General features: G+C 35.9%; 1 protein-coding gene across 1 annotated transcript in view; it reads right to left on the bottom strand.

Moving 5' to 3' along the window:
• LOC138315673 (sodium-dependent noradrenaline transporter-like) overlaps nucleotides 1-23,729 on the bottom strand; it is a 36,082-nt gene extending 12,353 nt beyond the window's left edge. Inside the window, exons 1-3 of the mRNA XM_069256863.1 lie at nucleotides 23,073-23,729; nucleotides 2,258-2,657; nucleotides 93-224 (exon numbers count right to left, since the gene is read on the bottom strand). Of these exons, the coding sequence (XP_069112964.1) occupies nucleotides 93-224; nucleotides 2,258-2,657; nucleotides 23,073-23,504 (964 nt within the window). The 5' untranslated portion in view covers nucleotides 23,505-23,729. The remainder of the gene's footprint in view (nucleotides 1-92; nucleotides 225-2,257; nucleotides 2,658-23,072) is intronic.
• Nucleotides 23,730-26,542: the final 2,813 nt, after the last annotated feature.

Raw genomic sequence — 26,542 nt, 5'->3', positions numbered from 1 at the left:
ATTATTCAAGACCAAATGAATTTTTATTTTGTTTTTATATTTTTTCAGAATTATTCGGACAAGTTTCAGTATAGTTTTATCATAACACTCACCCCTAAAGATTGGAGACATCTTCCAGACACGGATGGGTCCCTCCTGTGTGTACTGACCCATGGAAAGTTCCATCATAAAAACGGGAATGGCACCCAGCAGTAACACAGTGAAATATGGAATGATAAACGCACCTGGAATACAAATACAAAATGTCTAACGTATCTGAAATATTAGTAACACTTTAAAGCAATAAACTACGGAAGCGTATTAGGCTCACATAGAAAAATGGTTTATTTGGCGGCCGCCATATAATTATCTGACGGCCGCCAGACTTATTTGGCGGCCGCCAGAAATATTAAGTGGCGGCCGCTAGATAAATTAAGTGGCGGTCGCCATATAATTATCTGGCGTCCGCCAGATAACTATATGCCAGAAATATAAGTGGCGGTCGCCATCTTATTATTTAGCGGCCGCCAAATAATTATCTAATTAATTTAATAAAATAAAACATTTTCGTTATCCTGAAAAATATTTTCCTATGTGGGCCTAATACGCTTCCGTAAATACGCTTCCGTAACAAATCATTGTATATTGAATCATATCAAACGGTAAACTTGCTTGTGAAACTGTTCGTGTAAATATGGAACGATAAACGCACCAGGGCTAGAAATACAATCAGGAATTACAACGATCAAACATTTCTAATAAATAATAACATTTCTATGCAATGTACTGAAACATGAACACATCGCGATCATTATAATTGCATCTGGAACCGTAGTAGTGTAAAAATGAAATATTGACTGATGCAGGGAATAGTGTGGCCGCAAAATGGTAATCCCTTCTACTCTCCTTCAGTACAAGGCTCACGACCTATCAATTAGTGGTATATGAAACCATAAAAGAATATAACGTTTACATCCGTGTAGTTATAATGGCTGATAACTTAATCTACATTAGTAAAATAGTGCAGTGCTATTGGTGAAGAGTTCAAAACAGTTTCTTCAGTTTTGTACCTAACCCAAACAAACTCGTCGATAAGATACCTATCCTTATTCTCACTCAGAAGCAAGACATGTATGTAGATAAAAATCAGGGACGAATTGTACCTGCTGCCCCTATTGCATGATCGTAAAAGGCGACTTAATTTAGGATCTTATCATTTCGTTTCTTCCTAACTGATTTTATCTTTCCTAATGCCTTCCTTGGCACCGCCTCACTTTTGGCCTTGTGTTGAGCGCTCGCCCCTGTGAGGAAGGCTCTGGGTTCTGTCACCTGGCCGAGACACACCAAAGTCTATAAAAGTGGTAGTTTCTGCTCCTGCTTAGCGCTCAGCAAACGGGGAGTGGGACGACTGGTTCGCCCGTTGTAAGTATAATGTGACCGGGTGGGGTGTGTTGCTTGGTGTCTTCGGCGGCATGCTTCAGTGATATAGCACTATAAAAAGGGCAATAGTTCCACTATACAAGGAGACACTACATGAACATACCGCAGTCTCCCACAACACGCACCTCGCACAACATACACGCAACACACCGCATACATGGGAGGCCGTCCTTACATGATCATAGCTGTTAATAGGACGTTAATTAATCAAAAAATTGTACCTATTCCAAACACAATCTCGTCGATAAGATACCTATCCTTATTCTCACTCAGAAGCAAGACATGTATGTAAATAAAAATCAGGGCCAATTATATAAATTAATGAATAGCAAGGCAATTACGAATGGTACAATCTGATATAATATAGCACCACACAACACTGTTGGTGTCAGGCACTAGACCGATTACAATAACATCTGTCTAACATTGTACGTAGTAAATGCTAATTACTGGTTTTCCAATTTGATTACAACATTCGCACATATCTACCTAGATTACGTAGTATGCTTGGATATCTGGTATGTCTACTTGATGATTTTATATTACAGTTTGGAGCATGATATTGATAATAATTTACATGTTCGCGATGGTTGGTATTCTTACTACAAAGCATACCTACAAAGGATGTTTATACACAAGACAACACATCCCTAGACCTTAGTACATATTGATGTAGGTCGTAGATATACATACATCCCAACACTTCAAAATCCCGAATAGAATACTATATACAATGAATATTCAGGATGGGTTTATACAATTACTTTTGTGAGATGGAGTAATTTGCCATGCTTTTATTTCTCTTTTTCCGACCAAAAGATACATTGAATTTACTTACCGCCGCCATTTTTGTAGGCTAAATAGGGAAATCTCCAGACATTAGAGAGGTCCACAGAGTAGCCAATCACAGCCAAGAGATAGTCGGCTTTGTTACCCCAGTTTTCCACCGGAAGTTTAACATCGTCGTCGTCAGGGTAGCGGTCAGGAATGTCGTCAATATCATCTACTTTCTCCGACAATAGAGAATTCTTCTCGGCGTCAGGATTTTCCCTTGGAGGGTCCTTGCCGTTCTGTAACTGGTCCTTGGAAACATCTGTAGGAACAACTGCCTGGAGTTCCATCGTATTTGCGGTGGAGTCGGAATCTCCAAGGCTGTCGTTGTCACTCTGATCCGGAGCACCGAAGTCGAAGTCGTCGTAATTTTCGTCGTCTTCGTCGTCGGAATTTTCTCGTTTCTTCTGCAATTAACAGTAATCAATTATTGATAAACCGCCATTAATGCTGCTGCATCTTGTTTGATAAATAAGAAAATAATTCCATGGTCCACAAAGTTCAGGTTTTAGTTTGCTTGTGAAGTTTCCAACCGCAGTTCTTTCAATATAATTGTCTACGAATTCCGTAGCAGTAGACCTTAGCCAAGTGACATAGCGCTCCCCACAGGACAGTACATAGCTGTTTACAAACATCCGAACATGTGGTCAGGTCAACGACCATAAACAAAATGGGCTATGGATAAGGCATTTAGAGTGAACGTAGATTACGACAGGTCATAATAAAACCAAGGCACATTAACCCGTGCGAGAGACAACTCATCGGAATATCCATAATATAAATGAGGTCCGTAAAATACCAGTACAATCAGTGGATATTTTACTGTTAGAATAGTCGAATGATTGGTATGCTCTTTTTTTGTTAATTTATCAAGTGCAGATATCCATTCACATAAAAAATGTCAGACTGTTGTTCTATTTTCTATTGCACTTAACATTACCTATTCATCATTCGTCGAATTATATTTTACAATTTTTGCATGACCAAATACGATTGGTTGTTCCCAGGGAAAGGGTGATCAGCCATTAAGTTTGATCGGCTGAGAGGCTGAGCGCGATAATCCTTTGCGGACCATTGGGTTTCCCGAAAATCGGAGACCGCTAGCAGCTCAGAGTCAACGAGAGTGAGAGTACAGACATTAATCAGTGTATATCGCAGGTAATGGAGCAAGCAAAGTAGGTCGGCGGGTCAGTGCTACCTGTCACTACACAATGTAAATGATGCACCTCTAGACAAATATACCATTGTGGTTGAAATCCAGTAAAAACAATGTGATGTATCGGGTTAAACATGTGCATTTCCCGTATACTTTGTCATTCATATTGAATTTTGTTTTATAGTTTCGTACGCAGTCAATGGTATTATACTTTGTCTTTGTAAAGATGCTCCGCCGCTGAAAAATGGCATTTTTTCACTATAAAAAGCAGGAGCAGACGATTTAGTATTTTTCTTCAGTTACAAAAGTTACTTACTTTACACCAATACCACCATTGAAAAGTTTGAGCTTCTAATTTTACTTCAAGTTAAACATATGAAAAATAATTAATTGCATCCCGAAAAAAATCCGTGTCACTATATCCTATATGAAAGGAAGTACTGATTGCGCATGCACCAAAGGCGAAATGAATTATTTTATATATATTTTTTTTTTTGATAATTAGACATATATATACACGATCAAACACCAATCATTGTTCAACTGAGGAATATCATTTATGCTTTGTCGGCGGTGGAGCATCTTTAAACATCAAAGCGATTTATGAGTTACATGTATAATGATAGATTTATCAGTCAAAATTGTTTTCTTTTCAATGGATAAATTAGGATATTATTGTAACTGTATTGGTAAATAATATAGCTCTCGTATGTGGTGAAAATTCTAAATTGTACAAATGTTTGGGCTGAGCTTCCGGGCTGGACCAAAAGAGTCAATTAGGCTTTTTTTTATATACGAATAACTTCTCTGAAATAAAGCAATGAATAGCACTCTATTGGATTGGATGCACTCATATGTTGCGGGAATTCATCGATTCAGTTGAAATCTTTTGATAAATAAAACAGCTTAATTAATGCTTATTGCATGCATGTTCATTGCTATATAAACATGTATAATGTGCATGTAAAATGCATTCATAAATTATGAGTTTCTGTTATACAGTAACTGTATTTACTCAGTTAATCAGGTTAGCGATGCAGGCCTTCAGTGATCGGGTTTCATAACAATATAATATTTTACCCGATTACATATGTTACTCTGCTTACGATTTGAGTGGAATCTGGCCATTTTGGAGTAAGTGTCCGTTATAGAGACCAGTCTGTATCTGATACTCTGATGAACATGTTAAGTTCATGGCCGGCGGTCATGTTAGGGTAACAGAGGTCAGGACTGATGGTCGTGCTCAGATGTTACAAGTCATAGCGGATGGACACATTTATGGCATGGTAGCCTCGTGTACTTAATCGCTACCTCTCTAAAATACCTCACAAACAAGAGATCTTGCTCCACAGGACGCGTAATTAGCACTAAGCATTATCTTATCGCTCTCCGTATCAAAACTAATATTAGCATTCTTTAATATCAAATGTATCCCACAGTTGCATATTTATAGACTATACGCACGAGTGTTTCTAAATTTAACACGGATAACCGCACGATCGCTACACGTGTTCGCCACAGCGCGTTCTCAAAATAAAAAGTTTAAAGCTTTGAGAACATTCCCTAAATTCTACAGATTGAATGTTGCCTTTTGAAACTGATGTCAATATTTATGTACGACAAGTCGAGATAACGACAGGTCTTCGTACCTTAGTTATTTCTGATATTTGGCGCGAGCAACACCCAAGAAGGCGCGCGCTAAGTGATGTTTTCCTGTATCTGTCTGTAGCAATATCAATGTCCATCTTTAACTATAAATTGATTCAGCTAGAGTTAAAAGAGAAGAAGATTCTTCTGATACTGAATTTTACTTGGGGTATCAAGTTCTCTTATGGTAGCATATGGTCAACTGTCCATTAGTGGGCCCGGCTGTTCCATCCTGTCAGTTGGTCCTTGTTTGAAGGCTTACGGCCTTGCCATACCAGATCACTCTCAGACTGAAGTGATTGTAGCTATGACAGCTCGGTGTCTAGTGCTGACAGGTAAAACCAGAATGGTAATATGATAAACATGGCTGACCTGTTCAAATTTACCGATCTATGTACTATGTTACACTGCCGTATGGAGCATATACCACCAAAGAAGCTGGTCGTTTTTGCGATTTTGCTTCAAACTCTGAACAAGACAAATTAGGATTTTCTCCTTGTCCTGACCTCAATGTTACAGATATATACCATCATAGTATAATTGTTTGCTCAATTCATAATTTTCAAAAAGAAATGAGTAATACGTTGAATTAGGCCCGGGATATCAAAATAAAATAATTTCAATTTCCAACTTTATGAATCTGTAAGACGGTTGTAAAAGTGCAGATGAACATCGTTATCTCGAATTCTGAATTCTCGAATGACCTCGTTTAATTCAAAATTAATTATTTATCCTCACCGATCTGAGCACGATGTATTCAAATACACTTAAATCGAACGCTTTGATTACTCGAAGTAATACAATGACCGCACATCGTTCGAATTAACGAATATTTGATACAGTGATAATGGAGCATTGTAAACAGACACATATTTATAACGACCACCTAGGTCATAATAGGAGAGTGGTCTTTATAGACATGCATCTATCCTAAACATCCCCCACCGGATCCGTGGACTGAAGGACCTAACCAGATCCGCCGCTTCCTCTGTTGAAAGGTGGGTTGTAATGAACATCAATGACATACAGATGTTGGAAGCCAAACAAGTGGAATTGTTAGATAGATATATATAAACTTTATATAAAATCCGCTATTAACAATACGTCTACAGCACAGCCTGAACGCCCCAACCTTTACAGATAGAAAACATTAAATGGCGGCTCGCTACAGATAGCAATGTCATTTCAGAGATAACTATATATGATTAATAACATTTCACAAATAAAAGTGAAATGTTGCGCCCATGAATATTTCGTGTAGCGCTTAGCAGCCCGACAGCGTCGCTCGCGGTGGGGAAGAGGAGCTGAGGAAGACCATGTTGAGATGATGGACACTTTATATCATTCGCAGGGACGGGACAGAGATATCAAACTACTTATCTGTACGTAAATTTAAGGAAATGGGCCATACATATGTTATAATTGTGTAAAACATGGCCATTGTATACTCCGAAATATTTCAGTACACTATCAAACCGAGGGCGTTTGGCTCTAAATACATTTTCTCTCTCTATATATATATGCAATACTGTGTATTTCAATTAGAGAGAAAAATGTCTGTAGAGCCAAACGCCTGTGATTATACCAACACACATATTTTCAATTTTAGCTGTATTTAATTATTTATCTGAATATCTCTGCAGTACTTGCTGCATATTGACAATAAAAGTAATGTCTATTATGGTCCTCGCAATTGTTTATTGTGACGTCATTGAACTATGACGTCATAATACCACATCATCTTAGCGACGTCTTTCGTTGTACATGTACATGTAGTTCTACAGAGAAGGAATCGCAAAAGGGATAACAAGTGAGTAGTACATTTCTCTTTCTATACATTTTAATTATGTATATAGGTATTTAAGTATATAGAAAGATACTAATTTTATGTTAGTGTGAATACAGTAACATAGCCAAGGACGTAAATGACTTAGAAATCCTTGACATAGTTCGAAACTATGCATTTGGATACAAATGATCCGCTCGGAGTATCTGCTGTAAACAACTGAGATAGAGTAACTTATAAAGAAATGTGTCATAGATTAGTTTCGTTCTTTACACTCGTCCAATTGCTTGTATCCAAACAAGATATTTCAAACAGTATCTACAATATTTGATTAACTAAACTCGTGTTCAGTTCCGTGTGTCTAGCGCCACTTTCTATCGCCTTAGTGGCACCGGTATACCGCCAAAGGTACACAATGACAAGAAGAATGAATTAAAAAAGACGCAATGTAACATTAAGCTGTTTTATCATCTAATTCCCTAAATCAGCCTATAGATAAAAGGCTAATGCATACAGGCTAAATAGAATAAAGGGAACGGTAGAGATACAAAATATAGACATAGAAAGAAAGAATTTATACAAGATATTAAAAAAAAAACTTTCAAAATGTGTCATATTTTTATTTGTCGGATTTTTCACCCCTTTAGATGGATCCGGATAAGGAAGAATGCAAAGAGAAGAATATGGCATTTTGTCGCGCCCTGACTTACTGGCGGGAACTTGAGAAGCGGTACATCTCCCGCCAACTTATGGAGACCTTGTGTTCCACAAAGGAAACCAAACTCATCGTCACAGAAAGGGGTGCTCCGGAAATAGAGACAGAAGAAGCTGAAACCACAGAACTGACAGAAATTCCATTCCACATAAAGTATCATGGTAATGGACAAGAGGTGTTCCGAGTATGGATGTACTCGTCTTTTATCCTTGTGATAATACTGATAATTTTGATATTCGGAAACAACTTGTTCTCTGAATGGTCTTGCACGTCATGCATAGAGCCGTGTCAACAGGAATGTCAGAAATACATGTCCAGTAACTTCTGGGTAGAACAAGCTAGCCAGGTCTTCATGGACGACGAATTCGTCCTCTAATTATCACAGTCGTGAACTGTTTGTAATAAAACTTGAAGTGCAATTCTAACACTACATATGTACACATGTCTACGAATGCATATATGAATTATTCTTCAGTTAGAGTATATTTTCTTTGAAAAAGTATATATTCCAATAAGATTTTGCTTTAAAAAATAAATGTTTAAAAATGGTATTTGAAAAAAAGTAATTAAATCACTAAAGTAAGAACAATAAAAACTGTATGTGCGATAGTGAAGATCTTTGAGTTACACATATTATTATTTTTGTTAAATTATGATGATAATAAAGAAAAAGTACAATTCTAGATATCTTGAAGGTTTTTTTTTTCTACATTAAGTTCCTTTCAATTGTCAAGCATCTTTTATCTCTATAATTAGTTTCCATGATCCATTTGGAGCTGTCTATTATCTGCGATATGGTACTCGATTTGTTCGTGCGCATCACTTGTTGAATGCCCCGTGTAATGTACGTGTATGCACATCCCATTGCGTATCATAAAGAGACTTATTATCGTCGGATCGGAAGCGGTGCAATACTTCACGGTAAATCTTGAGATCTATTATAAGTACCCTCCTGGGCCGTCATTAATTGCATCGCAAATTACCAACAATTTAAAACATGAACTATTTAAATCATTTCAGATCAAGCGTCTTGAGGCGTTCACTATCTACACATTCTTTACGTGTCTTAGTAATGGACAAAATTCGCCAAATCAAATGCGTTTGATGTTTGAATAAGAATGTTCTGTACAGGTAGTATACAAATGATCATTTTTTCTGGCTTTTTTGTCGACTCTGTGGTGACCACTTGATTATTATGGCGCCCGAAATGTGATTTCATTCATTTTATACTTTCAAGAAATTTGAGGGAAGAGTTTATAATTTTATCCCATGCTTATCCATGTGTCACGTAGTTAAGTTCAACTTTTGGCAGTTATCAGGTAATGATCGATACGGCTATAGTTTTACAGAGATATATTCCTAATAATATTTACAATGCAGAGACGGAGACTATCTACAGAAATGTAAAATATTCTGAAGTATGGGTGATTAAATACATAAATTGGATATGATATCCATGTACAAAGTGAATCCCCATAATGTCTGTGCGGTTTAATTAAGAAATGACGTTAGCGCGGGATATCATCTTTTAGCGTCTTCCATCTCCAATAGAAACATAAGTCTCCGACACAGCATCACGTGGTAGGCACGTTGATTAAAATGACATTGTTTATTATTTTAAACCATAAAATCAAATTAGATATTTTATCAATTGGGGCCATTTTGATATGACCGAGCTTGCTATAAAGTGTCGGGCCTTTTAGGACTAAGATAAACCCACCCGAGAAGAGAACACAATGAACAAAGAGACATGTTTAGCAATTCAAAGTAGGAAATAGAAAGAATGGCAGAAATAGGAAATAAAGAGGTCGTACGTGGTAGGTTGATGTAGAAAGAAGAAAATTTGAGTGAGATAGAGACATTTTGTAGTAACTGACAGTGGGAGATATATAGAATTAAAGTTCAAGTCGACAAAGACGTTACAGTTAAAAAAACATCGTACAGGATGTTTAGGAGAAAGAAGAAATTACAGAATGAGTTATATAGCAACTGGTAGTGAACGGAAGTAAGGAACGTACATTTTTAGGAAGAAATGAAAAAAGTGGAAAACAAACAAACAGTAATAGTTGATTCTATGATAAAATAAGGAGACAGAAATGTATGTAAATTCGTGAATCAGAATTGGGAAATGTAAAATCGAAAGCGAATCAACAGCAAATTTAATTAATTGCTCAGAAGACATGACCAGGTGTACAATTTCATTGTTACCGTGTATAGATACAGTGTAACATGTACATCTATGTATATATGTACCTAATTCTCAGAACAACAGCTCGGTAAGTAGTTCCACTCCCCCAACTTCCGGGTAAACTATTAACGCCTGGTGCTACCAAATACACGGGATACCTTTTGTTTGTAACAGATGGGGACTAAAGGAGGAGCAATTATCACACCCCTTCACCGGCGGAGGAGAAAAAACACATGGTGACAGGGAAACCTCTAACCTTTAGTATTTGTGGCATTTTTTCCCATAGAACACGTACACGAGCGGTTAACGTGACGTCATATATGATAACGTGACCGTGTAACCTTTGCCTGACGGGGTTAGACGAACGCTTGAAACAGATACAATTATAGAGAAGCCATGCTGTAAGCACATGATGTTGTATTCAAGGACAATCTTACTACATGTTGATTAAAGAAGACACTTAGTCGGAACTCTTATAGAACAAACTCCCCAATCAGGAATGTCAGTAATTGTTTCTATTGGCGATAACTCCGTGCTAGTGTATCGCCATTCGACAAGAAATGGCGACAGCTTCAGGGTGTTACCAAGAATATGCAAGTGATTTCTTAACTTATACAGAAACGCCCGATCTAAAAATATAGAAACGTATCAAAATGCGTGCGTAAAGGAGGGGTGATTGACAACTCTGATTAGGTTTGCCTAATCCTCAACAAATGTCTGCACAAATGCTTTCCAGTAAATTGCATTTCAAAGGAATTCACAAATAAACTTAATGTTCCATACACACTGTATCTTCGTATGATGCCAACACGTATTGGACTATTAATCAAGTATTTAATCAGTCGTTGGCCTCCATTTCGACTTTCCCCATTAAACGTCGACTAGATTGACCTTCACCATATTCCAAGGATAAATACGTTATGTCAGGTTACCATACCGACAAACAAAGTCTATTTAGACACCATAGTTCTAATTACCTTTATTACTTAATGAGTTATAAAGCATCTTTTATCAGGTATGGTGAGTAAGTGGTTGATGACGACTAATCAACCTACCGTCTTAAATAGTCGAAAACTAAGCCATATGGTCATTAATTTCACACCAAATGGCAGTAAAATCGTACTACTTTCGTTAAGTACGGTGTACATGATCGTACGACGTCTGGAGAATTATTTACTGGCTGAAATGTATCATCGTAATTGGCGTATGTTTTTTTTTTATTTGTCCTCTATGTTGAATAACATTTAAAAACCTCTAAAGATACTATGCCTATACCACTTCATGTCCTATTAAAACCTGTGGTCAGTTTACTGCTTAACACACGGAGGTGGAAGTTACATGTATCAAGGCATAATATTCGTCCAACATCCACACGCAGACCTTGATATCCAGACTAAGTATTGGTTAATACAGCATTTGATTTAAATATAGGGAAATTTGGTAGTGATAACCGTGATGCAAAATAAACAGGTTTAAAGTATTAAGTTGTGGAATAGAATGAAAACTTCTTGTTGTTGTGCGAAGCGACTTATGAGATGAGACTAAGAGTAATGATCTGACTAGAGCTTAAAGTGACTCTTCATCAATCTTCTATTTTAATCCAACTTTTTTCTGTATTGGGGGTAATTAATGCTTTAGCTCTCTAACTGACTAGCTACTAATCATTTTGGTTTTTCTTAAAAGGCATCAGGTCAGACAGCTGTCAGATAATATCTAAGTACTAGGTGTACTTGTATGTGGTAGTAGTGACGTTGGAGATGACGGCATCACGGTACGTTATCAATGATCATCCGTACGACTTCCATCCAAACGTTGAAGGTCAGCATTTTCAGTTCTAGCTCAAACACTGAACCTCCTAATAATGACATGTGATGTAGTGCTATCTCACTGAATCATACTTACAAAGATATCAAGCCCTGAATTATCGCAATACAATACCAACTGGCGAATTGTATTCCAAGGAATTGTCTGTCTTAGAGACGGGGTGAACAATTGTTCAAATTTTGAAATCCAAGTTGTGAGGCAATGTCTTAAGGTGATTAAGGAGAAGAGATTAATTTGACAATACGAGAGAAGATAGTAATCAGGTTGACTTTGGTAGCAGCAACAAATGGTATTCCCTAGGTTATAATTGAGGAGTACATGCATACTCTAAATCACGTAAACAGTCTGGTAAATTTAGAATAATAGATAGTATTAAATGAACAAAAAATCTACATGTATACATCTGCTGCTTATAACGGAGACAATGAAGTTGTTATCCGAGATACTTAAGAGTTATAGTGACGGAATATACTGTATTAATGCTGACAAGATCTTTGTGATGGATGACGATAGAGTCGGCTAACATAACAACACTTGGCTGTGATCTATCCTTGATACATGTAGACAGAGTAATTAATGACTTTATCAAACAATCTCGTTAATTAGCAAGTTTACGTTTGACATTAAATAATATTTGGGGAAACATGAATGATTAATCTAATAGAACATGATTAAAATAATGGTGGTTTTTATTGAAACTGCAGTGTCTTGAGTGAAATTGTGATTACAATGATTGTAAACGAGGAAAAATAAACTATTCTGCAGCTGATGTCGAGCAATTAATCTCTGATGAAAGATTTTCCAAAATATCAAACTAGCTTATATATGTTGGGCCTTTTTGGGACACATCACTATTGCATTAAAATTATTGTCTCAGTTGATTAATTGATTAACGGTCTATCAACACCCTTGTTTTACTTAAGGGAGCAGTTTATAATGATATAAAACAGTAATAATAATTCTTAAAGGGTCTAAATAATTCCAGACAAAACGTAGATATGCATTATGCGCTTTGTACAAACATTGGAGATCATTAATAAATAGCGAAAGTAAAAAATGACCAGAGATTCTTACAAAAGTACAAAACCTTATTATATGATTTTATGGACATCACCTTCGTTCAGATGTTTGGCAATCGGTTAAATGGCTTGATTATGTATTTCAATACAGCACATCATCCAAAGGACCCCACTACACTTACAATTTGGAAAAAAAATATTACTTAGTTCATTTTTTCAAATAAGGCCTAGGTCACACATATGCTACACCCTTACTACAGAGCGTTGTCCATTGCTTTAGTTTATTTACTTAGTCAATTGCAAGATTCGTCAAATATTTTCAACGGAATGGAAGTTATTGCCCGGGAAAATGTAGAGAACCACACAATATATATCTCTTTATAATTTCAGACATCATGGATACGCCTCAATTTATAAAGAAATAATAATGTACAATGTATTTACAATCAAAGAAAAAACTTTGTTACTAATGAATAAAACACTAAGAAAATAGCACAAAACAAGTTCACACAACACACCCCTAATCTTTAACGATACTTTTATCTGGAGTTTGGTAAAACCATTCTATGTGTAATGTTATACAACCCGATTTTAGAATGGTGTTATTACCATCAATCATAATGAGGACAGAAAGGTCAGTACAGGTTGATGGCGCTCGCTTACACACGTATTTCACGAGCCCAGTTGGGACTGTGATAGTCGTTATAATACCAGCTGATGGCGGGAACATCCCGCTGTTTATAAATCACTATTGACAGTTACTAATGGCGACGGTTACTTATCCCTAAATACGTTTACATGGTAACACCATTTAAATGGTTTACAATATCAGATTTGACAGTAAAATAAACGACGTCTGAGATAGGAGCACTTGTTACCGGTAAATAACTCATTTGTAAGTGTTTCTATCTTTGTGGGGTACATACTTCTTCAGATAAATTAATATTTTGACCCTTTTAGACAAGGTCAAAATATGCCGATACTCATCTGACAAGTCTTTTGCATTAACAATCCATTTATTCTCTTGCCCATCATTTTTTTGGTAAATGCTTGATATTACTTATTGCTTGTTGCTTGTGTTATAAAAAGATGCACCTCTTAATTTAACTTTAAAATTGTTATCCCAAGCTAAATAAAATCTTTTCGTATTTTGAATAAGTGAGGAAACTGACACATACTACTTCAACATCACTTACGGTGTTGAATAAACAGTTAACATATGTTTAGAGAACAAGCTATTTGCCAACCAATTTGTGCGTTCCTCAATTCCAATGTCGAACGGTATATTTGATCTGTGTTATCATGCTACCGTTTGAGATCATCTCCTGTCTCACTCCAAATAGGATACATGATTATACGATGTCCTACGTATTTATGCGTCATCGAAATAAGAAATAAATGATAAAAAACCCAAATCAACAACAACTCTTGAACTAATACTGAAAAAGTCAAATCGTGTACCCATTCCTTACTTGCTTCTTGTCATTAATAAGGTTTTTATATCAAATGCCATGGCTTGCTTGTTCAGTATCGGAAACTATGACTCATTTACTACAAATGAACCGTCAACTTTATATAGTATTGCCACCTACATCCAAGGTATTGAGTTGCAATTAGGAGTTACTCAGTGATGCTTTACTGCGTACGTATACATGTAGGTATTACTGAGTGACAAAGACGAGGGAATAGAAACCACCACAATTAAAAATTTCAGAATTTTTCTGAGTGACAGGATGTCAATAATCTTCTATGCTGAGCATTACTTTTACATTGTAGTATGAGATATATAGTATATCATTATTTGAATACTATATCATAATATAGACAGACAATACACCTGACGTTTCCCTATTTCATTAGTACAAAACGTTTGTGTCTGCCACCTACTGTTACTGAATCCGCTACAGAACTGTGGAATGTTTGTAGACCATTAAATCAGACGTTATCTAATATATTAACAGTCAATAAACACAAAAAGGCCACACAAGGCCACGTGGTAGGAACCAGTCAGAAGTTATAACAGAAAAGAAAGATCAGTCGAGATAAAGATATAAGAAAATATTTTTACCAGGCTACAGGACGTTTGGCAGCGAAGTTAATAGAATCGCATAACAAACATTGGTCTCGAATGTTTTAAAATCTGATTTCCTGCTTGTGGGATGTTTTTGTCCCCCCCCCCCCCGATTTTTTTTCTTTTCCTCAGACTAATTGAAAATCTTTACATGCAACACCAAATCTATTTTCACGTCCAAGTGTTTAGTACTTGATTTAAAAGGGAAAGAAACATTTGGATTCGGATGTTGTTCAAGGTTTGAAGTGTGGGTACTTTAAAACCAATTTCCTGCGAATTGATGTGTAGGTTAGGTGTACGATTCCCACTTTACGTCATACCTGTGTGTCTAAATAGAAGTTCGATAAAGGCTGGTAATCCCGTAATTTATTACCGCCTGTGGAGACTACACGATCTCGATCTGGACAGACTTATTTCTTCTCCGTGTTGCTATCTCCAGCAATGTGTTACCAACATCCATCGACGTGTCAAAACATTCCATAAAGCATCCTTACACTGATCACCTACCAGAACAACCCAATCACTTCTGATTGTCTCTGTGCTTTAGCCTTCATAAATATTCCAACAATAGCTATGGTCTTTCGGTCCAGAGGCCGACTGTCGTCGAATTCTACCTAATCATGATGTTCTCTCTTCATACTTTCGGCAAACGATTTTTTTTAAACAAAACGAAAATCTGTGGTAACGTTCCATGACAAAAGCAAGATTGATAATCATCCAAATTGATTTCAAAGGCATCTTGGAATACATAGAATATTAGTGCACATGAATCATTTCGACATAGTTAACCTTTACCGTTTTAAAGAAGTGACATGAAACGTCTTTGTGCTTTGGCCCTAAACATCGGTAGTTGTATGTTTTTGAGCATGCAGAAAGCTTTGAAATTGTGATAATAGTTTTTTTCTGTGCAATGCATGATAAATCTTTACTTTGGCTTCTTAAGAATTTCCTCCACCAGAATAATTTTATGTTTCTTATAAGATGTAATGTAAAAGCTTGTGATGTTGTTTTACGTCTTAGCGGCCATGGTCATTTCAGCTTACATCTATATCCGACATTAGTACTAATTTTAAGGCTGCAATATGTTTGCTTATGTCTCTATGATTATGGCTTTGTGGACTAAATTACTAGAAAGAAAATTTAAAACAAATATCACATCAAAATACACTGACATTCGATTTGTGGTTTTAAAGCATAATAATCAAATCTTATTTTTTCCTTTAATTTCTTTTGCTTTCATTGACTGATGTAATTGCGTAATTACTTCAAAATAAGAAAAAGAGTCTCTTACAGAAGTTGAAAAAATTAGAAAATCATCTTGAGTAGATTAAATTATAAGAATTATCTAAATGTATTTCATATTTTTGTGTTCTCTACGACATATAAAGATATATTCAAGTTAATCCTTAATTATATACACCGTATATTGGAAATAGTGTTATTTTGGACTGAAGAAGGCTCTTTAGTGACTGAATATATATTCCATAGAAGTGATTTTAATTTTAATTCAAATTTATTTTGGCCTTTTATTTCGGATTATTAATATACTAGCTTTATATCATTTTAACCTCATTTAATGTTATCAACTACATGATTTCAAACTAAGCTATTTTCGATAATGGGAATAAACATATACTGGTTAACAGCCAAATACATTAAAATTGCTAAGCAGTAGGTTCATTACTGGTATTGTGTTTTCTGATTATTTTGTTATTTACATTCAGTCAATCCTGTATGTCTAGTGCATTTCGTGCGGAGGCAGTCACGCTGATTGACTTGTGTGACGTAAACGTCTTTGAACAAAATATCTATATCGAGAACGATTTGTATCAGGAAATGAAACAAAATACATTCGCGTGCATTTACACATGCTTGTTCGCATAGCATACATAACTAGGAAAGCATTGAACGACATGATACTTCATTAAAATGTCGTTTATGTAGGAATGATATCCACGACTTATATAAGTACTGTACTATCATGCACTCCTGTAATCTAGTTACTGACATGGCGTTACGTGGAATGCAACGAAACAATTTCAAACCTTAGCGTGGGTATCTATAGTATCTGAATGCACATAACGATGTGGCAGCGAGCCAACAGACCCCCACTAATACCACCAGCAGGTAATTGCACAATTAGCAAGCTGTCATCATTACCAAAGAACAAAAGGTAATGGTGATGTGTGACATGTTATCACAATGGTCAGTACGACACAACAATAGCCCTATCTGACAGGTAAATCAGTTCCATATCACGAGTATCGCACAGGTGTGTTAGTAGCGGAAACATTAGAGTACGTAGGTAAACAGTTTTCCCAGCAAGTAAAGATACATCATGGGTATGAGTTGGTAATATACAAGATCGTAATATCATATAAGCAGTAAATCAATTAATTTCTCAAAAGTTTATTTCAATGAAATTATTGGATAAGCGCCAAAACATAAATTATCACATTGGAAAGCACCAATGCTAGTTTGAGGAACATTAAATGCAATATACTAAGGGCAATATTTGAAATAAATAATTACAAATCAGTGTTGTTAAATAGGGGAAATATCTGAAGTAGACAGTAGGAAATAAATTAAAAGACACTGAAAAAAACCACAAATAAAAACATTTATCAAAATCCTTAAATTGAAGGCGAAATGTGAATGGCGTAAAAAGAAATATCCAAATTTCTAAACAGAAGGAGAGGTGAAGAAAAATAGACGTTCGTAACTATTAGTATCATTTGGGGGTATATGAGAGTGTAAATAATGTAATGAGAGTTAGGATGGACATGGAACAACTAAGGATAACAAAACCAAGCAACAATGTCATTATTTTACAGAAAACAATTGACTGGTGGCAATTTTGTTAAATACAATAAAATGAAAGTCTTTGTAAATCTTCTGTAATATAACCTTGGCTAATCTGACTGTAAGTATATGTAATTTATACGGTTCGGGCATCAGGGCTGCTGCTACCGAGAATAAATGATCTTAAGAATCATGCCTGTATTAACATGTAGAAGCTGTAAGCTTTCCTAGCTGGGTATTCTGTAAGTTAAAGTTGTAAAGGTCAGTAGCTAATCTATGTCTTTGATCTTCAGTTCTAAACGATATTTCTATTACGCTGAAAGACATCAATCTTCCAGTGAAACATAAAACTATATTAGTCTTTCTTATTGGCTATTTATCTTGATAAGGACCGGTACTCAAACGAACAAAATATAATCATTGCCACAGTACTGAACCCTACATAATATTAACATTTAATGCCGATTCTCCATGATTTATGAATAAATAAGATTTCTCAATAATCTGTCTATCCAATGAAAATCATCATGGTTACTCCTGTAGGGTTTAATAACAAAATGCAAAGAAATAAAGTTTCTTGCTTCAAAAAAGAAGCAAATTCGACCTTGATGTAGGTGTTTGAGACTATGATGTGTTTGGCTAAGCTGTAAGGTATACAGGTATACACTATATTTTTCCGATGAATTAGACTCCTTAAGTCTTTGCTACAAACCTCCTCAGTTCACCAGAGGAAGTGACGACTGGGTTTGATGTTTTACTCGTTGTATTGTGCTCGCTCAAGCATTTCAATACAAAGTTGGTTAACAAGGACGAGAATTGCTTACATGTCTGGTCAGACGTTCGTTTGTACCAGGCGATCTTACAAACCGTTTAATATCTTTTACACTACTAAGTTGTTACTGTCACTGCGAACGCCTGGTCAGAGCACAAGACTATATAGAATGGGGCAATTGGCTGGTTATATGATCGCAGAACTTTCTGGTGCTACCTTTGAAGTAGTAAGACAAAGAGAAACGCTCCTCTTTTGTAAAACCACAACAATACAAGTTATCACGATTCTATAAACATATTTCAAAAGTACTCCTTTGAACTTGGAATTGTTATATGATTCGGCCGTTTAGATGCCTTTCGAGATTTATCCAAAGTTTGGACATAAAAATGATCAATAAAAAACAGCCAACAATACGATGGACTAACGAAGCTTTTTTGTCAATACACCGTACAACCTGAATATGATCCGTCCAATGTTCCGTCTTTGGATGCCAATCAGTATCCTTGACTCTGCGATGGTAAAAATCCTAAGTATGTTTTATCTCAAGACTAAATCTAAAAATATGTACATGAAGTCGTATTATAAATTGCTAGCAGACTGTGAAATGGCGAAGCTATATTGGAAGGGAACTCAAGAAGCGGTAAAATAATGTTATAAACATAATTAATATCGGAATAACATACACAGCAACATTTATTAGTCTTTATTAGAATCTTAAGCACCGCTATATCTATCGATTTATCGGTTTATGGACTAAATAAGTTTGCGGTTATAACAACCTGCATTTGAAATCTGCATTAATTTAGAGTTATGAACCGACCGATATCCCCTGTAACATTACATGATAGGTATCGCTTGTACGTGGTTATACAATTAAATGAATTACCGGAATTGAGGGGTTGGAAAATATATCGTAATGGTATGAATGTCCTGGAGGAATATGCGAAATGGTTACGGTCGAAATCATGATCGTTTGAGGCAACAGCCTACTGCACATGTTCATAGCTCTAAATACGCCTCACTATAATGGGGCAGATCGCCAGTAAAAGTGTGCTTTACATATATTAAAATGTACAATCCACTATCACAAAGAGACACAACGCGAAAGTATGACATATTCCTACAACAAACACACACCAGTCATACACAGCACAGGGTATATTGGGTAAATAATCTGGGTTGTTGGTATAGAACGTCTGCCATAATCCCTCTGATGTCACGGTTGTTACAGCTAGGTAACATAAGCCGAACTCTTAATTTTTGTACTAAACTTTATAACGTTTAGAATTATCTATTCGTCACTAACAATAGTTAATAAACTGTTACACTCTGTATGCTCTCACTCCCGCGGGGGGGGGGGGGGGGCACAAAAAAAAAAAAAAAAAAAAAAAAAACACACCAAAAAACAACAATAACACAATTTAACCAATTGATATTGGGTTAAGATACAATGATGTTGTTATAGCGAGGATTTGCCACGACGAATAATAAGAAAATTATATTTGTCAATGTAAACTTCTACAGTAAAACCTGTCTATAAAACCACCGAAGGGACATAAGAAACCTGGTCTTTATAGCCAGGTGGGGTTTATTTATTACATTTTCGCAGAGAAATACAAGGTTATACGGTTAACATAAAAGCGATATACTTCACTCCAGTGAAAATAGCCATTTTGATTTTTTTTTCGCTTTTGACCAATCAGAATCCAGAACTAACAGTAAAAATATCATTTTGATTGTTTCCTCATTAGTTTATACGCAAAAATGACGTCATATTTTTGTGTGGAAATATGACATTACGCTCACAAAAATACGACGTAATAATAGCAAGGGCAAATAACTTATAAAATACAATGTCGGAATAACCTTTGGCGGAACTAGTAGTGGTGGTCTTCTGTTAATGGCAGAGAGAAAAAAATGTAATAGATAAAATATTTCTTGTTTCTTGATGAATATCAGCTATATTTCATCTCATAAGATGGAAACTTTGCTGTTTTGCACCCGTGAAAAATATTAAAGTTTCCACCTCGCTCGATGATATAAACTGGTATTCACCAAAAACAAGGAATATCCTCTATATAATGGTTGAATTTTATTGAAATTGGCCATTTGCTACCATAGCAATGTGGTCTTATTATGCAGGAGGACTTCATACATAGGTGGTCGCTAAGGCAGATTGTACTGTAGTCCTTTTCTATGTGCAATATTGGCAGCATATATCACAATATAATTATACACCCATTATATATCTTTTAATATGTGCCCTGCAGGTAGGGCGTTAGAAGTGTACCTGCTGCCCCTATTGCATTAGCGTTAAAGGAGACTAAATTTAGGATATTATCTGTTCTCTTCTTTCTAGCTAAATTTGTTTCTTATAACGTCTCCATTGACACCACCTTTCTTTTGACCTTCTGTTGACCGCTCGCCTCTGTGAGGTTAGCTCTGGGTCCTGTCCCCTGGCCGAGACACATCTAAGTCTATAAAAGTGGTAGTTACTGCTCCTGCTTAGCGCTCAGCATACAAGGAGTAGGACGACTGGTTCGCCTGAACTTTGTCAGTATAATTTGACCGGGTGGGGTGTGTTGCTTGGTGTTTTCAACGGCATGCTTCAGTGATATAGCACTATAAAAAAGGGCAAGAGTTCCACTATTCAAGAAGATACAAGTATATACCGCAGTCTCCTAAACCACGCACCAAGCACTTATACACGCTACACACCGCATACATTGGAGGCCGTCCGTAAATGACCATAGCTGGTCATATGACGTTAATTTAATCAAACAAACAAACGGACAAGTACATATTTACGTAAATTTACAACTAGTCAGTAACAGCCTATCATAACCAGCAAGTACGAACCTTGTAGATTTATGTAGTACCGAAACACTTCGAACTTGCCAATATGAACTTGCTATAACCAGTCAGTACGAACTTTGTAGATTTATGTAGTAAAGAAACACTTCGAACTTGCCAATATGAACTTGCTATAACCAGTCAGTACGAACTTTGTAGATTTATGTAGTACCGAAACACTTCGAACTTGCCAATATGAACTTGCTATAACCAGTCAGTACGAACTTTGTAGATTTATGTAGTAAAGAAACACTTCGAACTTGCCAATATGAACTTGCTATAACCAGTCAGTACGAAACTTGTAGATTTATGTAGTACCGAAACACTTCGAACTTGCCAATATGAACTTCCTATAACCAGTCAGTACGAATCTTGTAGAACTATGTAGTACACAATCAGTTCGAACTTGCCTATATGAACTTCCTATAACCAGCCAGTACGACCAGAAATGGTTATTATCAACCTTCTGGAACTGTTCAGTGCCAAAATCGTCCAGTACTGGCTAGTACGAACCTTACATAACTGATAAGTATCAGCCTTCAGAAGGGGACAGTGTTAACCTCTTAGAACTGGTGTGTGCCACTTTTGAGAGGCGACAAAATAAAACACACATAGCCATGTTGCCATGGTGAATTGCTTCACAAAGTATATGTAGGCTTCACTTCCTGCGTAATACGATAGTTTTCCTCAATGCTGCTTTACCTGTTGGACCATTTGAATGACGAGATTTATGTCTTACGTCACATGGTTCGCTACCCGTCTATGTTAACGGAACATATGCCATTTCTAGTTTACCGTGAATGTGGCGATTAATTAAATGGCTGCTGAATTGTTTGATTTAGCACACAAGGTGCTCCTGTATGCCAGAATGGATACATATTTACATGGTGCCTGTAATATATATATGAAGTTAAAATAAGAAATCGTAATAGTTTAAAGCGTTTAACGAGGTCCATTTCTTTTCCTTTTTTTGTGATAGGATCAAAGAGAACAATTTAACGTTCAAGAACTCGTCTCGCGAAACCGCACAGAAAATATCTCAACTAAACCCTGTTGAAATCGACACTGTTGCTTTTTGTAAAAGATTGTTTATGATAAACGGAATGTGCGAATCTAATCAACACAGAAAAGCTAAATGCATTTAAACAAACACCACCACAGAATGAAATCGTTATGCATACAAAATATAGTTTAGTTAATTATGATAAGATATTCAAAGGAAATAAAACGAGGTTTTCATTATCATGGACCAGGTCAGATTTCCTGCACTTTTCTATATGTGTTAATGAGCAATGAATTATTTAACGTTTGAAAGTCAACTTCACAAATGGCATTTATTTTTCAGATTTGAATGTCCGCTGTACACTGAAGCATTTATCAATGTCGATTAATTAGCATTAATGAATTAATAACGATAATTAAAAATGTTAAAATATGCCCACTTCGTCCCAGTTTTCTATATAGTTGTCTTAAAGATGCTCCACCGCTGACAAATGGTATTTTTTCACTATTAAAAACAGGAGCAGACGATTTAGTATTTTTCTTCTGTTACAAAAGTTACTTACTTTACACCATTACCACCATTGAAAAGTTTGAGCTTCTAATTTTACTTCAAGTTAAAAATATAAAAAATAATTAATTGCATCCCGAAAAAAATCCGTGACACTATATCCTATATGGAATTAAGTACTGATTGCGCATGCATTAAAGGCGAAATAAATTATTTTATATGATTTTTTGTGTTAATTAGGCATATATGTACACGATTAAACACCAATTATTGTTCAAATGATTAATATCATTTATGCTCTGTCGGCGGTGGAGCATCTTTAAACACGCGCCTGTAAAGGTAAAAGCCGATAGAAGGATTTACATTGGCAATATTATCTACACTGTTGACTTGACAGTGATTTTTATCATATTACTACAATTTTTAGAAGTGAAATATTAATATAACACGATAATAAAATACTGCAATAGATACCCTACCTTTCTTGGGGCGTGTTCGAATCCTTCCTCCGGACAAAACTCGGCCAAATTCAAATTAAGTTGGACCTCAGAGGCCACAAATAGAATTGTCGCGCTCCACTTCGAGCCACGCCTCTGTCCGTCAATAAGAGGCGCTTCAAGCGACGACGAGTCAGAATCGCTAACGCCGTTTTCCTTGACGTCATCGTCCGGCGCGTTCGATACGGCGCTGTTGGTACCTCTGACGTCAAAACGACGGTACGACACGGGGGTGTTATTGACAGGGGTATCCCCATGTCCCAATATGATAGGAATGACCTCTTCATTCCTGTGAACAGGAGGGGGATCGAGGTTGACAATAGTGGTGTTGAATTCCTGGGAGGATTCTGCATCGAGGTAGCCTGAGGCAACAACGGACAGCTCGGTGAAGGTTGTATTACCTGGCCTCGTCATTCATATGGTTCGCTGAGAGCACACGACAATGGTCGGACAAATTACCAACCCAACAACATTGTGACGTACGTGTCACCAAGACAAACACAAAACAAAATCACCAACGGAATCATTGGGGGTAAGTCCCCTATATAGACACGCGACAGGCACGGTTACATTGTGTAGTTAATTTTGATACAATCTAAGTTTGGAAAATTCCTTCCAAAAGAGAAGAGCTGTTCTGCCACACTAGTAAGGATGGTGGTCGAGTGAGCAGTACCTAACCCACGAACGCGTACACATGCACGTGTAGCTGGACCTATCGGAGGCGCTCTCTCCAATGCCTTAGGTTGTTCCTTAATGTTCGCACCTGGATACCAAACTTCTTTTCCCAAATACTTGTATACATGTAAGTTACAGGCTGATCTCGTAACCTTACCGGCTATATCATCTTACTATTTCTGATACAAAATTCAGGTTAAAATTGTTAAAATAAATGTTTAATCAATTTAATTGTTCAATTATGTGATCTTTAAATCGAAAAGGCCGAAGGTCAACAACTTAAACAACCTTTTGAATGCCAATGAATATGATAGGTAGACAGTACTTTAATCCTCTCTTACTAGATGAAGTATCTTGTAGATGTTTAATACCCCCATTTACAGATATTACTACGCTTTTAGTTTAGAAACACTTGCTTAAACTAAAAAGTTAAGTGCATTTATGCATATGTATGTACACATATGATTTGTATTATGTATGCACGCATGCACATATGTATGTATGTATGTCTGCATGCATGCATGTATGTGTATTGTGTCATGTTAGTACACATACATGCATATTATGCAGGTTAACACCATGGCATGCTATGTAATGTTTTATATATGATGTATCATAACGTACAACTTGATGTTTTAAATATTGTGAATGAGTGCGTATACAAGTGTTTGTGTGTTGGTGTCTATTTATATACTGTGTAAAATGTTTGAAAAAAATATATATAAAAAAATAGTTAAGTACACAACAAAAGTAGCTATAGTGTAATAGTATACATTCTTAGCTACTCTTGTTGTCATGAGTGTACGGAACAGGTCGGAGGAAATAATTCAATAAAATTGTTTTAATAGTTGTTTAATCTATCTTTTTTTTTTACACATTTCTAGGATTGCATTTATGCAATTGGCATTTTCATAAATTTAGTTTATGTTTCGAGTTAAGCACTCAATTAACGTATTTATTTTGTATGTTGCTATCTATAGCATATACTTTGATTTAGCAGGAGGAAAAAATAACCCAAAGTATCCAGAGTTTAATTGGCTAACATTACCACTTTTAAGCAGATGTATGACAATCTACACTTTTGGTCGTTGGTATCATTAAATAAACCTATAATGACAATGTATAACTCGTGTTGAAACTAGTGATATTTTGAATGCATATATATGTTTTCTTAGGTGTACTTCACGGTTAACTAAGTTGATAAAAAGTGTGAATGCATCGGGGTTAACATGACGTATTACTGCTGACTCGTATATTGTTGTAAATTGTGACAAAATATGCGAATACATGTACATATAATAATACTAACAAACTAATAACATGACTGGTTTTTTTAATTAAGATCTACCAAATTTCTTGAAATAAAAGGAAATTTTAGCCCTTGGCAGTTGGTAATTGTGTCAAGCATTGTTTTTGACTGGTGAAATGATGCACTTTATAACAAGCAACGACAGAAATAATAACAGCATTTAATCATGAAAGATAAAATAACTATACATGTATGTATTTATATATATTGATGCTTTTATACGTATACCAAGAAGACATATCTATAAGTGATAAGTTTATGATCAAGTGTCGGACGTTAGATACCATGATCCAAATATATCACGTCTGACAGCGAACAGTGTTTAATCACGTGTGGCCGACCTTTGAGTACACACTGCAGATGGAGAGATTTTGTTTCAAGACTTTAACATTTAATTACACGGTATTTTCGATATTGTCATTAGAAACGGTCATCCCATATATTAAGTATCTGACCTTCATAAAATATCGCAGGTTTATAACTTTTAACTCATTTTATTCACAAAGAGATAAGATTTGTTATCATCGTGGGAGTGATATCTGCTAACCTGTTTGTTTAAATATATCTGTTTAAGATGTTAAAAGTACATGCATTCCGACAATATTTGCCATACCAATATAACCCCCTAACAAAGTCCCTATCCATGTGTTTTAACTATTTAATTACACCGTTTTGACTAGCAGATACGTGTGTTCACAACGATAACCTGCCATCGTGATTTATTTCTGAGATGTACTATTACACCAAGTTGTTTGTTATATATTTTCACTTATCATATATCATTAACGACATTGCATACGAGGCTGTGTGCCATTTTCTTTAACTCAGAATAAATCCATAAATAATGAAAGACATTTTCTGGAGGATGTAAAATATCTTGCTGACTACACAACAGATGAATGGGAGAGGTTGGATCCTCCAGGAACGAAGAACACGAAAATAGATGTTTGGGAAAGCTTGTTGTCTATTATATATGTATGACAGGCCAAACTTTACATCCATCCATACTATACGATACATACGTACTCTCTCTCTCTCTCTCTCTCTCTCTCTCTCTCTCTCTCTCTCTCTCTCTCTCTCTGTAATACCACCTCTCCTGAAATAGACATTCCGCTGAATTATTTAGTTCAACCAGTATAAATAAAGTAAATCACACCATGTCAAATAATACTTTAGTATGGAAAAGTATGTTTTTCTTTTGAGGTTTCAGTCTCGTTTAAACCATGGTCCAAAACCTTTTGTGATTTTCAAGTAAAATTATGCAATGCTTATTTTTTCAACAAAATATTTTGCTGACTGCAGAATTGTTTATCCCTATTTGTGGCAATTTCTAAAAAATTGTCTTTCTTAGGATAATTTTTTTTACTGTTTTTTACTTGAAGCATCCCTACGACATGCTTAGATGTATTTAGCTAATTAGACTCTTGTAAGTGATGCTGGAGTTTGGAAATATAAATAATCTCGGGTT

The sequence above is a fragment of the Argopecten irradians genome, chromosome 2 (genome assembly GCF_041381155.1).
Source record: "Argopecten irradians isolate NY chromosome 2, Ai_NY, whole genome shotgun sequence".
NCBI lineage: Eukaryota > Metazoa > Mollusca > Bivalvia > Pectinida > Pectinidae > Argopecten > Argopecten irradians.
This window is presented reverse-complemented; position numbering and strand designations above follow the sequence as displayed.